Source organism: Pelobates fuscus, chromosome 4, assembly GCF_036172605.1.
Source record: "Pelobates fuscus isolate aPelFus1 chromosome 4, aPelFus1.pri, whole genome shotgun sequence".
Taxonomy (NCBI): Eukaryota; Metazoa; Chordata; class Amphibia; order Anura; family Pelobatidae; genus Pelobates; species Pelobates fuscus.
In genome coordinates this window covers 383,545,509-383,562,780 of record NC_086320.1, presented here as the reverse complement: position 1 = coordinate 383,562,780, position 17,272 = coordinate 383,545,509, and the positions used below count along the sequence as shown (strand labels likewise).

Sequence of the window (17,272 nt, the reverse complement as noted above, 5' to 3'; positions counted from 1 at the left end):
GCTGTGCGCTGACAGATGCTATGTACCGTGAGAAGCCACACTCTGTGCGCTGACAGATGCTATGTACTGCGAGAAGCCACACTCTGTGCGCTGACAGATGCTATATACAGCGAAAAGCCACACTCTGTGCACTGACAGATGCTATGTACCGCGAGAAGCCACACTCTGTGCACTGACAGATGCTATGTACCGCGAGAAGCCACACGCTGTGCGCTGACAGATGCTATGTACAGCGAAAAGCCACACTCTGTGCACTGACAGATGCTATATACAGCGAAAAGCCACACTCTGTGCACTGACAGATGCTATATACAGCGAAAAGCCACACTCTGTGCACTGACAGATGTTATGTACCGCGAGAAGCCACACGCTGTGCGCTGACAGATGCTATGTACAGCGAAAAGCCACACTCTGTGCACTGACAGATGCTATGTACCGTGAGAAGCCACACACTGTGCGCTGACAGATGCTATATACAGCGAAAAGCCACACTCTGTGCACTGACAGATGTTATGTACCGGGAGAAGCCACACGCTGTGCGCTGACAGATGCTATGTACAGCGAAAAGCCACACTCTGTGCACTGACAGATGCTATGTACCGCGAGAAGCCACACGCTGTGCGCTGACAGATGCTATATACAGCGAAAAGCCACACTCTGTGCACTGACAGATGCTATGTACTGCGAGAAGCCACACGCTGTGCACTGACAGATGCTATGTACCGCGAGAAGCCACACTCTGTGCGCTGACAGATGCTATGTACTGCGAGAAGCCACACGCTGTGCGCTGACAGATGCTATATACAGCGAGAAGCCACACTCTGTGAACTGACAGATGCTATGTACCGCGAGAAGCCACACGCTGTGCGCTGACAGATGCTATATACAGCGAAAAGCCACACTCTGTGAACTGACAGATGCTATGTACTGCGAGAAGCCACACTCTGTGCACTGACAGATGCTATATACAGCGAAAAGCCACACTCTGTGAACTGACAGATGCTATGTACCGCGAGAAGCCACACGCTGTGCGCTGACAGATGCTATGTACCGCGAGAAGCCACACTCTGTGCACTGACAGATGCTATATACAGCGAAAAACCACACTCTGTGCACTGACAGATGCTATGTACCGTGAGAAGCCACACTCTGTGCACTGACAGATGCTATATACAGCGAAAAGCCACACTCTGTGCACTGACAGATGCTATGTACCGTGAGAAGCCACACGCTGTGCGCTGACAGATGCTATGTACTGCGAGAAGCCACACGCTGTGCGCTGACAGATGCTATATACAGCGAAAAGCCACACTCTGTGCACTGACAGATGTTATGTACCGCGAGAAGTCACACTCTGTGCGCTGACAGATGCTATATACAGCGAGAAGCCACACTCTGTGCACTGACAGATGCTATGTACCGTGAGAAGCCACACGCTGTGCGCTGACAGATGCTATATACAGCGAAAAGCCACACTCTGTGCACTGACAGATGCTATATACAGCGAAAAGCCACACTCTGTGCACTGACAGATGCTATGTACCGCGAGAAGCCACACGCTGTGCGCTGACAGATGCTATGTACCGCGAGAAGCCACACTCTGTGCACTGACAGATGCTATATACAGCGAAAAGCCACACTCTGTGCACTGACAGATGCTATGTACCGCGAGAAGCCACACGCTGTGCGCTGACAGATGCTATGTACCGCGAGAAGCCACACTCTGTGCACTGACAGATGCTATATACAGCGAAAAGCCACACTCTGTGCACTGACAGATGCTATGTACCGTGAGAAGCCACACTCTGTGCACTGACAGATGCTATATACAGCGAAAAGCCACACTCTGTGCACTGACAGATGCTATGTACCGTGAGAAGCCACACGCTGTGCGCTGACAGATGCTATGTACCGTGAGAAGCCACACTCTGTGCACTGACAGATGCTATATACAGCGAAAAGCCACACTCTGTGCACTGACAGATGCTATGTACCGCGAGAAGCCACACGCTGTGCGCTGACAGATGCTATGTACCGTGAGAAGCCACACTCTGTGCGCTGACAGATGCTATGTACTGCGAGAAGCCACACTCTGTGCGCTGACAGATGCTATATACAGCGAAAAGCCACACTCTGTGCACTGACAGATGCTATGTACCGTGAGAAGCCACACTCTGTGCACTGACAGATGCTATATACAGCGAAAAGCCACACTCTGTGCACTGACAGATGCTATGTACCGCGAGAAGCCACACGCTGTGCGCCGACAGATGCTATGTACTGCGAGAAGCCACACTCTGTGCGCTGACAGATGCTATATACAGCGAAAAGCCACACTCTGTGCACTGACAGATGCTATGTACCGTGAGAAGCCACACGCTGTGCGCTGACAGATGCTATATACAGCGAAAAGCCACACTCTGTGCACTGACAGATGCTATATACAGCGAAAAGCCACACTCTGTGCACTGACAGATGCTATGTACCGCGAGAAGCCACACGCTGTGCGCTGACAGATGCTATGTACCGCGAGAAGCCACACTCTGTGCACTGACAGATGCTATATACAGCGAAAAGCCACACTCTGTGCACTGACAGATGCTATATACAGCGAAAAGCCACACTCTGTGCACTGACAGATGCTATGTACCGCGAGAAGCCACACGCTGTGCGCTGACAGATGCTATGTACCGCGAGAAGCCACACTCTGTGCACTGACAGATGCTATATACAGCGAAAAGCCACACTCTGTGCACTGACAGATGCTATGTACAGTGAGAAGCCACACTCTGTGCACTGACAGATGCTATATACAGCGAAAAGCCACACTCTGTGCACTGACAGATGCTATGTACCGTGAGAAGCCACACGCTGTGCGCTGACAGATGCTATGTACTGCGAGAAGCCACACGCTGTGCGCTGACAGATGCTATATACAGCGAAAAGCCACACTCTGTGCACTGACAGATGTTATGTACCGCGAGAAGTCACACTCTGTGCGCTGACAGATGCTATATACAGCGAGAAGCCACACTCTGTGCACTGACAGATGCTATGTACCGTGAGAAGCCACACGCTGTGCGCTGACAGATGCTATATACAGCGAAAAGCCACACTCTGTGCACTGACAGATGCTATATACAGCGAAAAGCCACACTCTGTGCACTGACAGATGCTATGTACCGTGAGAAGCCACACGCTGTGCGCTGACAGATGCTATGTACCGCGAGAAGCCACACTCTGTGCACTGACAGATGCTATATACAGCGAAAAGCCACACTCTGTGCACTGACAGATGCTATGTACCGTGAGAAGCCACACTCTGTGCACTGACAGATGCTATATACAGCGAAAAGCCACACTCTGTGCACTGACAGATGCTATGTACCGTGAGAAGCCACACACTGTGCGCTGACAGATGCTATATACAGCGAAAAGCCACACTCTGTGCACTGACAGATGTTATGTACCGGGAGAAGCCACACGCTGTGCGCTGACAGATGCTATGTACAGCGAAAAGCCACACTCTGTGCACTGACAGATGCTATGTACCGCGAGAAGCCACACGCTGTGCGCTGACAGATGCTATGTACTGCGAGAAGCCACACGCTGTGCGCTGACAGATGCTATATACAGCGAAAAGCCACACTCTGTGCACTGACAGATGCTATGTACTGCGAGAAGCCACACGCTGTGCACTGACAGATGCTATGTACCGCGAGAAGCCACACTCTGTGCGCTGACAGATGCTATGTACTGCGAGAAGCCACACGCTGTGCGCTGACAGATGCTATATACAGCGAGAAGCCACACTCTGTGCACTGACAGATGCTATGTACCGTGAGAAGCCACACGCTGTGCGCTGACAGATGCTATATACAGCGAAAAGCCACACTCTGTGCACTGACAGATGCTATATACAGCGAAAAGCCACACTCTGTGCACTGACAGATGCTATGTACCGCGAGAAGCCACACGCTGTGCGCTGACAGATGCTATGTACCGCGAGAAGCCACACTCTGTGCACTGACAGATGCTATATACAGCGAAAAGCCACACTCTGTGCACTGACAGATGCTATGTACCGTGAGAAGCCACACTCTGTGCACTGACAGATGCTATATACAGCGAAAAGCCACACTCTGTGCACTGACAGATGCTATGTACCGTGAGAAGCCACACGCTGTGCGCTGACAGATGCTATGTACTGCGAGAAGCCACACGCTGTGCGCTGACAGATGCTATATACAGCGAAAAGCAACACTCTGTGCACTGACAGATGTTATGTACCGCGAGAAGTCACACTCTGTGCGCTGACAGATGCTATATACAGCGAGAAGCCACACTCTGTGCACTGACAGATGCTATGTACCGTGAGAAGCCACACGCTGTGCGCTGACAGATGCTATATACAGCGAAAAGCCACACTCTGTGCACTGACAGATGCTATATACAGCGAAAAGCCACACTCTGTGCACTGACAGATGCTATGTACCGCGAGAAGCCACACGCTGTGCGCTGACAGATGCTATGTACCGCGAGAAGCCACACTCTGTGCACTGACAGATGCTATATACAGCGAAAAGCCACACTCTGTGCACTGACAGATGCTATATACAGCGAAAAGCCACACTCTGTGCACTGACAGATGCTATGTACCGCGAGAAGCCACACGCTGTGCGCTGACAGATGCTATGTACCGCGAGAAGCCACACTCTGTGCACTGACAGATGCTATATACAGCGAAAAGCCACACTCTGTGCACTGACAGATGCTATGTACCGTGAGAAGCCACACTCTGTGCACTGACAGATGCTATATACAGCGAAAAGCCACACTCTGTGCACTGACAGATGCTATGTACCGTGAGAAGCCACACGCTGTGCGCTGACAGATGCTATGTACCGTGAGAAGCCACACTCTGTGCACTGACAGATGCTATATACAGCGAAAAGCCACACTCTGTGCACTGACAGATGCTATGTACCGCGAGAAGCCACACGCTGTGCGCTGACAGATGCTATGTACCGTGAGAAGCCACACTCTGTGCGCTGACAGATGCTATGTACTGCGAGAAGCCACACTCTGTGCGCTGACAGATGCTATATACAGCGAAAAGCCACACTCTGTGCACTGACAGATGCTATGTACCGCGAGAAGCCACACTCTGTGCACTGACAGATGCTATGTACCGCGAGAAGCCACACTCTGTGCACTGACAGATGCTATATACAGCGAAAAGCCACACTCTGTGCACTGACAGATGCTATGTACCGTGAGAAGCCACACTCTGTGCACTGACATGCTATATACAGCGAAAAGCCACACTCTGTGCACTGACAGATGCTATGTACCGCGAGAAGCCACACGCTGTGCGCTGACAGATGCTATGTACCGTGAGAAGCCACACTCTGTGCGCTGACAGATGCTATGTACTGCGAGAAGCCACACTCTGTGCGCTGACAGATGCTATATACAGCGAAAAGCCACACTCTGTGCACTGACAGATGCTATGTACCGCGAGAAGCCACACTCTGTGCACTGACAGATGCTATGTACCGCGAGAAGCCACACGCTGTGCGCTGACAGATGCTATGTACAGCGAAAAGCCACACTCTGTGCACTGACGGATGCTATATACAGCGAAAAGCCACACTCTGTGCACTGACAGATGCTATATACAGCGAAAAGCCACACTCTGTGCACTGACAGATGTTATGTACCGCGAGAAGCCACACGCTGTGCGCTGACAGATGCTATGTACAGCGAAAAGCCACACTCTGTGCACTGACAGATGCTATGTACCGTGAGAAGCCACACACTGTGCGCTGACAGATGCTATATACAGCGAAAAGCCACACTCTGTGCACTGACAGATGTTATGTACCGGGAGAAGCCACACGCTGTGCGCTGACAGATGCTATGTACAGCGAAAAGCCACACTCTGTGCACTGACAGATGCTATGTACCGCGAGAAGCCACACGCTGTGCGCTGACAGATGCTATGTACCGGGAGAAGCCACACGCTGTGCGCTGACAGATGCTATATACAGCGAAAAGCCACACTCTGTGCACTGACAGATGTTATGTACCGCGAGAAGCCACACGCTGTGCGCTGACAGATGCTATGTACCGCGAGAAGCCACACGCTGTGCGCTGACAGATGTTATGTACCGCGAGAAGCCACACGCTGTGCGCTGACAGATGCTATGTACCGGGAGAAGCCACACGCTGTGCGCTGACAGATGCTATATACAGCGAAAAGCCACACTCTGTGCACTGACAGATGTTATGTACCGTGAGAAGCCACACTCTGTGCACTGACAGATGTTATGTACCGCGAGAAGCCACACTCTGTGCACTGACAGATGTTACGTACCGCGAGAAGCCACACGCTGTGCGCTGACAGATGCTATGTACCGTGAGAAGCCACACACTGTGCACTGACAGATGCTATGTACTGCGAGAAGCCACACTCTGTGCGCTGACAGATGCTATGTACTGCGAGAAGCCACACTCTGTGCACTGACAGATGCTATGTACCGTGAGAAGCCACACACTGTGCACTGACAGATGCTATGTACTGCGAGAAGCCACACGCTGTGCACTGACAGATGCTATGTACCGTGAGAAGCCACACGCTGTGCGCTGACAGATGCTATGTACCGTGAGAAGCCACACACTGTGCACTGACAGATGCTATGTACTGCGAGAAGCCACACGCTGTGCACTGACAGATGCTATGTACCGTGAGAAGCCACACGCTGTGCGCTGACAGATGCTATGTACTGCGAGAAGCCACACGCTGTGCGCTGACAGATGCTATGTACCGTGAGAAGCCACACACTGTGCGCTGACAGATGCTATGTACCGCGAGAAGCCACACGCTGTGCGCTGACAGATGCTATGTACCGCGAGAAGCCACACGCTGTGCGCTGACAGATGCTATGTACTGCGAGAAGCCACACGCTGTGCGCTGACAGATGCTATGTACTGCGAGAAGCCACATGCTGGGCGCTGACAGATGCTATGTACTGGGAGAAGCCACACGCTGGGCGCTGACAGATGCTATGTACTGCGAGAAGCCACACGCTGGGCGCTGACAGATACTATGTACTGCGAGAAGCCACATGCTGTGCACTGACAGATGCTATGTACTGCGAGAAGCCACATGCTGTGCACTGACAGATGCTATGTACCGTGAGAAGCCACCAGCTGTGCACTGACAGATGCTATGTACCGTGAGAAGCCACCAGCTGTGCACTGACAGATGCTATGTACCGTGAGAAGCCACCAGCTGTGCACTGACAGATGCTATGTACCGTGAGAAGCCACACGCTGTGCACTCTAGAAGTAGTGGGTTCTGTGCTGATAACTGGTTATGTTCTCCCTTACCTTCTCCTGCAGCATGTGCTTCCTCTGCTGTCTCATCTTCTTCACAAGTTCACCTAGATCTGGGATCCCATTGCCAGCCTCGATTTCCTGCACAGCTGCATACATAATGCAAAATGCCCCGGTACGTCCCACGCCCGAGCTTCAAGGAGAGAGGAATAAGGGAAATCATGTTTAGGATTATGGCTTAAAATTTGTAGGCCTTAAAAGTTACTGGCCACTGCGAGCCATAGCATTTCCATCAGGAATTAATTTCTATTCACCAAGGGTACATTTTCACTCACCTATGGCTAGTGGCAAGTGGAAAGTTTGAGCCCTGTTTAGGGTGATCTAGAATCGACCATTAAATCTGATCAAACAAACTGAAAAACGACATAATACGCTGTATACATTTTACTGAAATAGGGTATTTTGTCAAATGCAATCTCTTTTCTTCCACTTTCAACATGAAAAGAAAGTAGGAAACATAACACTGAGAAAATGTGTTTTACACCCCACCTCCTATAGAATGTAAGCTCGATCGAGCAGGGTCCTCTTCAACCTATTGTTCCCGTAAGTTTATTTGTAATTGTCCTATTTATAGTTAAATCCCCTCTCATAATATTGTAAAGCGCTACGGAATCTGTTGGCGCTATATAAATGGCAATAATAATAATAATAATAAAAAAAAAAGAAAGCACAGCTCAAACACAAGCAGACTGACACACACAAGAATCTGCAGGTTTCTGACTCTCCATAGATCTGATCCAGGAGATGTAGAAAATCTTACCTGCAGTGAACAACGATGGGTGTATGTAGTGGTCTTTGGTGCAGATAATGGCTGTGCACATCCTGAATGAAGCGCAGCAAGTTCCCCTTACTGTCCGGAAGTCCCCTGCAAGAAACATTAATTCAGGATATACACCGACAATGAAAATGGCCAATCCAAACTCTCCACATATTACAACGCAAAAAATATCTTACAATGCACGCAGTTCTCATATTACAAAAGGCATCATATTTTTGCGATGTGCAATACTACTGTAGCAGAGATTGTGCCAAGTAGACTAACGTTTATTTGGTTTTAACCTATGTCCTGTTGTAGATACTCTTATTGTGTCCCTGTCAAACTCCCAATACCGATTAAAAGACATTACTCACAGCTCAGGCCAAGAAGTGAACTGCAAATGGATAATAGATCGTTTCAGACTTTGATCCTTGTATTGCAGGGAGATAACTCTTTCCACATGCGTGTCGGTGACTTTTTGGCTGGTAAGAGTGAGCGTGATATGTCCGTGGACCATGGGCTGACCCCGCTCTACAGGAAAGTATCGTACAACCTTTTGCTGTAACAACAAAATGACAAATTATTAGGCAGCTATTACTCATCATGATTCCATCAAAGACACAGTTGAGGGCAGGTCCGTGAGCAATTATTCATACACACTAGGGGTGGTTGATAAAATAACACATTCGCATAACAGTGAGGGATAAGTACCTTCATCTGACTTTGTGCTGCTAGTTATATTTTATCTGGAGTGTAAGAGATCATTTATTGCAGTCCTTAAAATGAGAAAGTGGGGTAAAATAACTCAACGCACAGGAAACAGAAAGTATTCTAAAACTGGATAACTTTAAAAGACCCACCTTCTCAATCTCCAGCTCAGACACCAGCATGACAATCAGGGAGACCTTCTGCTCGTGTATCATTAGCCAGAAGTCTGAAGCTGTGCCCACAAGTGGGGCTTGTGTTGCAATCATGGATGGGCAGTATGAAGACAGGTCTTCAATCCTACTAGCATTAATGTAATCATCCTTGCCTGACTGTAGCACAATGCGGTTTTTGTCATATGGCATTATATCCTGGTGCCGATTCTTCATAGCATAGCAGCGAGCGATGGCAATTGATAGATGTCTTGCTTCTTTCTCCTGAGCATCTTGAAAGTCTTTCCACATGGAGTCTAGTTGTGTTGCTGCACCAAGAACTGGTTTGTCGAGAGCTCCAACTACAGTCCGGAAGCGATCAATTTCTGACAGCAGTCTCATGATATGCTCAGGTTTCTCATATGGGTCATTTTCTATTAATTGAATGCCTTTTGGCTTCTGTCCATCCTTAGAATCAGCCTTAGTGGGTTGCAACAATGGCTGCCCAACTGAAGTTTTGGAGCCACCATGTTGGCTCTCTGGACTTGACGAAAGAAGATCATCTGTGGAGGAACTCTGCCGTTGGAAAACAACATCCGTAGATCCTTGGGTTAAAGGCGTTGTTCCAGGTGTCAATGATGGGGGAGGTCTTTGTGGCATGGCAGCAGAAGTCGGCACAGTGGATGAGTGGACCACAGGAGGTGGTGCAACAACAGAGGGCTGTGGAGAGGGTGCTGGTGATGGCATGGGTGGAGCAGCTGAAGATATCACAGCACCTGGTAACTGACTGACAGCAGGGCTGCTGGAGGGTGGTATATGATGTGACACTGGAGTTGTGGTTTGTGATCCCACTACTGGCATTTGTTGAACAGCAGTTGCTAAAGCATTAGCAGGAGGCGCTGGGTGTCTTGGATGAGGAGCAAATGGCATTGCTGGGGTCATCTGTGATACTGAACCGGGAGGTAACGAATGTATAATTGTCCTTGCTGGATGAGTTAGAATTTGTGGTGATGATGACTGACTCATTGGTGGAGGCATAGTTTGCACTGGCTGTGGAGTTGCCATGGGAAGAGTGCCAGGGAATGTCACTGCCCCAGAATTTGGCTTGTCTTGATGGGGAACTGGGTAACGTTGAGGTACCAGCTGTTGATTGGCAGGATGTGAGGGTGTTATACCCTGCTGTGCTGGGAACTGCTGATAATGCTGCTGAGGAGGAACTGGTGTTGCTTGAGGAATCAGAGGGGGCTGACCCTGCGATTGGTACATCGACTGATGTGGATGAAGGGGTGTCTGCATGTTACCAGTAAATGGTGGTACAGGCGCATACTGCTGCTGCCCAGGAAAGCTCTGAGGTCTTAGTTGCATATCCACTCTAGGCTGGGGCTGACTGGGAGGTTGAAACATTTGAGTTGGCTGAGCATGTGGTAAACGGGTCTGAGGCTGCTGGATGTAGTTTGGAACTGCACTCTGGCTGTAAGGAAAGGGAGCTGGCTGAACCATTCCTCCAGGAGGACCCATATAATTGCCCTGTATTGGAGCTGGTGGCATTGTATGGTTTGTGAGTGGTGCACCGCCTTGGATGGGACCGTGAAGTCTAGGGGTTGTATAACTTGAAATAGGACCTTGAATACTGTCCACGGTGGTTGTGGCTGGACGGATACCTTGTGTCAACGGTGGCTGGAAATGATCTCTAGGGGATGGGCCCTGGAAGCACTGGTTTACATCAGGTCTGACTGGCACAGGCTGGTTTAAAGGACCACGCATATATCCTGAGGTTGGGACTTGCTGACCCATCCCAAACTGCCCTGCATTATTTAATTTAAACTGAGGGGCACCTGGTATTGCTGCAGAGACGGGGACTGGTGTGTGCTGAGGGGATCTTTGTGGTGGCGGTACACCACATTGGTAACCAGACGGTAAAGGAACAGATCCCGGTGTCCTGATCATTGAGCCCACTGGATACATTTGTGGAATCTGTGAGGAGGAAGAGGTTGGCATGGCAGCTGATATGCCTGGCTGAGGAGCCCGTGCATGCATGAACGGTGAATGAACACCATGAGCAGCACTCACTTGAGGGGCATTGTTGTATGTTACAGGTGGCAAGGGGTGGCCTGGGATGCCGTACTGTGGTACATTTCCAGATACAGCATTATAATGAGCCTGGCTGAAGGGCACTGCATGTCGATCAGGCATGGGCGCACTGGCTGTCCTGTCAATTCTGTATACATCTGTCCCAGGAGCCGGTAATCCGTGATATGCACCAAAGGCATTAGCAGATAAGCGGTCAATGTGAGCGGCAAGAACATCTGGGGGCAGGCTTTTCAACTCCTCTGGCAGATCGGAAAGGAATAGAGAAGTGAACTGCTGTATTTCTGCGAGGTCTGCAGCCGGGAGATTGCCAAGATCCACATCTGAAACTTTCTCCAATGCTGGCTTAGGGGCTGTTGGGCGAGGTGGAGGTTTCTTTTTAAGTTCTCTGCAAAAAGAAGACAAACTTAACACGGTTTTTAAAAACCTGTGCGCAATGAAAATAGCAAAACCAATGTAAGCCTTTTACAACATTAATAAAAAACATACCTCTAGGGTTATAAAACGGTTGATTTAAAGCTAAACATTGGTTACAATATCATTCAAAACAGAGCTGCTAAATGCTTTATGTATGAAGAGGCGTGCCTTCTCTTTTTTCTTCATTTTATCAAAGTGCCAACTTTAGCAGAAATCAGTACTTTTACAAATGAACCTTGTTACACCTTCCCAGCTGTCAATCAGCCGGTTACTTCCTGGTTGTTTAGTTCAGTTGAGCTGTACTAAAGAGGCAGATAATTCACAGTCAAAGACTTTACACAGGGGTGTAATAGAGACAGAGAGACAGATAGAAAAAGTCTGCGCTAGAGACGAAGGTGAGAGATTGCAGTAGCCATTGCAAGCCAAAATTTCACAAAAGAAAACATGCAAAACAAATGACATACTTACTTGATTTGTGGTATATTTTTTATTTTATTTATTTGTATTGCATTGTTCCTTAAAGGATATGAGAATTTTACTCAAAGCAGCAATTCTGAAACAATCCCAAGTATTTATCTACAGCGAAGTAGTGTTACATGATATTACTTTAAATGTATGGCATACAGGTAACATGATTGCAGCTATGAATAAACCCACTGGCTGCTTTGACAAGAGGATAAGACAGTGTCACGTCAAAATTCTCAATAGTTGATCTATGCATATGTGCTGGTTAAATCACTGTTGTATGCATGGATCAAAATGGAATTTGTTAACTGAAAGGAAAACAAAAATACAAAACATTTTTTTTAGGGATCTTCAGACTCATTAAGCAAAACATTTGAGAAAAGAAAAATTAATATATAATATATACAGTTGCAAGAAAAAGTATGTGAACCCTTTGGAATGATATGGATTTCTGCACAAATTGGTCATAAAATGTGATCTGATCATCATCTAAGTCACAACAATAGACAATCACAGTCTGCTTAAACTAATAACACACAAAGAATGAAATGTAGCCATGTTTTTATTGAACACACCATGTAAACATCCACAGTGCAGGTGGAAAAAGTATGTGAACCCTTGGATTTAATAACTGGTTTAACCTCCTTTGGCAGCAATAACTTCAACCAAACGTTTCCTGTAGTTGCAGATCAGACGTGCACAACGGTCAGGAGTAATTCTTGACCATTCCTCTTTACAGAACTGTTTCAGTTCAGCAATATTCTTGGGATGTCTGGTGTGAATCGCTTTCTTGAGGTCATGCCACAGCATCTCAATCGGGTTGAGGTCAGGACTCTGACTGGGCCACTTCAGAATGCGTATTTTCTTCTGTTTAAGCCATTCTGTTGTTGATTTACTTCTATGCTTTGGGTCATTGTCCTGTTGCAACACCCATCTTCTGTTGAGCTTCAGCTGGTAGACAGATGGCCTTAAGTTCTCCTGCAAAATGTCTTGATACACTTGGGAATTCATTTTTCCTTCGATGATAGCAATCCGTCCAGGACCTGACGCAGCAAAGCAGCCCCAAACCATGATGCCCCCACCACCATACTTCACAGTTGGGATGAGGTTTTGATGTTGGTGTGCTGTGCCTCTTTTTCGCCACACATAGTGGTGTGTGTTTCTTCCAAACAACTCAACTTTGGTTTCATCTGTCCACAGAATATTTTGCCAGTACTGCTGTGGGACATCCAGGTGCTCTTGTGCAAACTGTAAACGTGCAGAAATGTTTTGTTTGGACAGCAGTGGCTTCCTCTGTGGTATCCTCCAATGAAATCCACTTATTTAGTGTTTTATGTATTGTAGATTCGCTAACGGGGATGTTAGCATTTGCCAGTGACTTTTGTAAGTCTTTAGCTGACACTCTAGGATTATTCTTCACCTCATTGAGCAGTCTGCGCTGTGCTCTTGCAGTCATCTTTACAGGACGGCTACTTGTAGGGAGAGTAGCAGCAGTGCTGAACTTTCTCCATTTATAGACAATTTGTCTTACCGTGGACTGATGAACAGCAAGGCTTTTGGAGATACTTTTATAACCCTTTCCAGCTTTATGCAAGTCAACAATTCTTAATCGTAGGTCTTCTGAGAGCTCTTTTGTGCGAGGCATCATTCACATCAGGCAATGCTTCTTGTGAAAAGCAAACCCAGAACTGGTGTGTGTTTTTTATAGGGCAGGGCAGCTGTAACCAACACCTCCAATCTCATCTCATTGATTGGACTCCAGTTGGCTGACATCTCACTCCAATTAGCTCTTGGAGATGTCATTAGTCTAGGGGTTCACATACTTTTTCCACCTGCACTGTGAATGTTTACATGGTGTGTTCAATAAAAACATGGCAACATTTCATTCTTTGTGTGTTATTTAGTTTAAGCAGACTGTGATTGTCTATTGTTGTGACTTAGATGATGATCAGATCACATTTTATGACCAATTTGTGCAGAAATCCATATCATTCCAAAGGGTTCACATAATTTTTCTTGCAACTGTATAAAACAATAAATATTAAAATCAATGTTTGTTTATGGCAAACCTTCTGCTTTGAGAGAGCACTCAAAATAAGTGATTTTTCTCTTGAAATTAACATGTTTTAAAATAAGAGCAAGGGGACACGCACTTAACCCATAAAGCGCGACAGCAACGGCGGGTTTGGAATATTCCTTAAATCTTTATTCATGGTATTGCATTCACAAAGAAGGACACAAACATTCAGAAATAATGCTGTTTGTAACATAATCCATATAAACTGGTGGAAAATGTAATACAATGGATGACGATTTAAAGCTCCCTTTGGCACAAATACATACAGTATCTCACAAAAGTGAGTCCACCCTTCACATTTTTGTAAATATTTTATTATATCTTTTAATGTGACAACACTGAAGAAATGACACTCTGCTACAATGTAAAGTAGTAAGTGTACAGCCTTTATAACAGTGTAAATGTGCTGTCCCTTCAAAATAAATCAACACACAGCCATTAATGTCTAAACCGTTGGCAACAAAAGTGAGTACACTCCTAAGTGGAAATGTACAAATTGGGCCCAATTAGCCATTTTCCCTCCCCGGTGTCATGTGACTCAGTGTTAAAAAGGTCTCAGGTGTGAATGGGGAGCAGGTGTGTTAAATTTGGTGTTATCGCTCTCATACTGGTCACTGGAAGTTCAACAAGGCACCTCATGGCAAAGAACTCTCTGAGGATCTAAAAAAAAGAATTGTTGCTCTACATAAAGATGGCCTAGGCTATAAGAAGATTGCCAAGACCCTGAAACTGAGCTGCAGCACGGTGGGCAAGGCAGTCACAGGACATGTTCCACTCCGAACAGGCCTCGCCATGGTCGACCAAAGAAGTTGAGTGCACGTGCTCAGCGTCATAGGTTGTCAAAGGTTGTCTTTGGGAAATAGACGTATGAGTGCTGCCAGCATTGCTGCAGAGGTTGATGGGGCGAGGTGTCAGCCTGTCAGTGCTCAGACCATACGCCGCATACTGCATCAAATTGGTCAGCGTGGTAGTCGTCCTAGAATGAAGCCTCTTCTAAAGATGATGCACAACAAAGCCTACAAACAGTTTGCTGAAGACAAGCAGACTAAGGACATGGATTACTGGAACCAGGTCCTGTGGTCCGATGAGACCAACATAAACTTATTTGGTTCAGATTATGTCAAGCGTGTGTGGCGGCAACCAGGTGAGGAGTACAAAGACAAGTGTGTTTTGCCTACAGTCAAGCATGGTGGTGGGAGTGTCATGGTCTGGGCCTACATGAGTGCTGGAGGCACTGGGGAGCTACAGTTCATTGAGGGAATCATGAATACCAATATGTACTGTGACATAAGGAAGCAGAGCATGATCCACTCCCTTCAGAGACTCAAAGACGACCACTGCCTTGCTAAAGAAGCTGAAGGTAAAGGTGATGGACTGGCCAAGCATGTCTCCAGACCTAAACCCAACTGAGCATCTGTGGGGCATCCTCAAACAGAAGGTGGGTGAGTGCAAGGTCTCTAACATCCACCAGCTCCATGATGTCGTCATGGAGGAGTGGAAGAGGACTCCAGTGGCAACCTGTGAAGCTCTGGTGAACTCCATGCCCATAAGGGTTAAGGCAGTGCTGGAAAATAATGGTGGTCACACAAAATATTGACACTTTGGACATTTCCACTTAGGGGTGTACTTACTTTTGTTGCCAACGGTTTAGACATTATTGGCTGTGTGTTGTTATTTTGAGGGAACCGCAGATTCACGCTGTTACACAGGCTGTACACTTACTACTTTACGTTGTAGCAGAGTGTCATTTCTTCAGTGTTGTCACATGAAAATATATAATAAAATATTCACAAAAATGTGAGGGGTGTACTCACTTTTGTGAGATACTGTATATTTTTTCTCTATGGTAACTTACAATAATTTATAGAGCTACATCAAATAAGAGCCAGTGGAGGGAAGATAGGGAAGGATGGATAGATTACACTGTGCTACCTCTCCAGGATCTGCTGCCGGCTGGCGCTGTACGCTTCATTCACAGACTGAGCTTTCTCCAGGAGCCTTGCCACTTTGCTTTCAAGGTCAGCGTAGAAATCCTTGCCCTCCTGAGACTTTTTCATCAGGTCCTCATAGGCCTCATAAGATGCGATGAGTGTCTGCACTGTATGGTTCCATCTGACAGTGGGGAGATAGGATTAGGCAGAGATTGATACATATTTTTTAATATAAATTAAGCCAGGTGAGCTTGTAGTCACCAACTCTCAGGAAGCTATGGAAGAGCCTTTACAAGTATTTTCACCTGTAGGGTTAACAAGCACAGTTCATAGCTGCAGAGCCTCTAACAAGCTTTTTATAGAACTGTTCTAAGTAATTGACAGTAAATATAAAAAAGCTGACTGTAGTCACAGCCTGGATAGTTAGACTGGTGACACTGGTGACGATGGTCTTAGTACATATTCGTAGTAGATCAATCAAGCTTGGTTTGACGCATTAAAGAGCCATTCCAGGTCCTTCAGAGATCAAGATGCAGATCTCTATGTGCCATCTACACAGACCAGGACTAGGCAGAGATCTTGTACCCAATCCTGGCATTCAGACTCTTTTCAATGGGAGCATGACCACCTGTCTCATTATCCATGCACCATTCTAGTGTTACATACAGCAAGCTGGAAACCTACTGGAACGTTCTTTGCGTGAAAAAAAAATGAACAAAGAACTTTCATTCACTCATTGTACTAATGTACAATTTAATTTTTTTCCCCATAAATGGGAAGATAGCATATGGTCTATGTGAGGCATTTTGTGCACTCCCAAATAAATCCAATGAGAACAATTCCTGCTCAGCTTTAGGCACAGCTGCTATCTTAACGGGAATATGGAGTCTGTGATATGATGCAAGCGATTGGGCCAGTGTCAAGCACAACACTCTAGCATTGCAATCAGAGTTACATGGATGCCCTTAGAAGGCAAGCATTAGAGAATATAAATGCATATATCTACCACCTCACTGAGTCCCATGCCTGCAGAACACTTACCTCTGCTCAGATTCCCCCAGGATCTTCCTGACTGGCGCATATTTGACGTTGGCTTCAGTAAGGGCTTTCAGAATGTTTTCCTGAGCTGAGAGGTTCTGGTCAATGTAGACCTTGATCTGGTCATACTTCTTCAGCTGTTCAGCAAATAGTTTCTAAAAGACACAGGAGACATTATGGGTCTCAGCAATAATATAGAATACGCCCAGAACCCTCGCAGCAAAAATTGCCAAAAAGGGAA

The 17,272-nt window shown here is 46.9% G+C and overlaps 1 protein-coding gene across 1 annotated transcript in view; it reads right to left on the bottom strand.

The window, feature by feature from the left end:
* The window catches only part of PTPN23 (protein tyrosine phosphatase non-receptor type 23), a 78,625-nt gene that overhangs the window by 7,362 nt on the left and 53,991 nt on the right, over positions 1 to 17,272 (bottom strand). Inside the window, exons 18-23 of the mRNA XM_063452859.1 lie at positions 17,035 to 17,186; positions 15,995 to 16,174; positions 9,019 to 11,491; positions 8,533 to 8,717; positions 8,162 to 8,266; positions 7,396 to 7,534 (exon numbers count right to left, since the gene is read on the bottom strand). Coding sequence (XP_063308929.1) covers positions 7,396 to 7,534; positions 8,162 to 8,266; positions 8,533 to 8,717; positions 9,019 to 11,491; positions 15,995 to 16,174; positions 17,035 to 17,186 — 3,234 coding nt within the window. The remainder of the gene's footprint in view (positions 1 to 7,395; positions 7,535 to 8,161; positions 8,267 to 8,532; positions 8,718 to 9,018; positions 11,492 to 15,994; positions 16,175 to 17,034; positions 17,187 to 17,272) is intronic.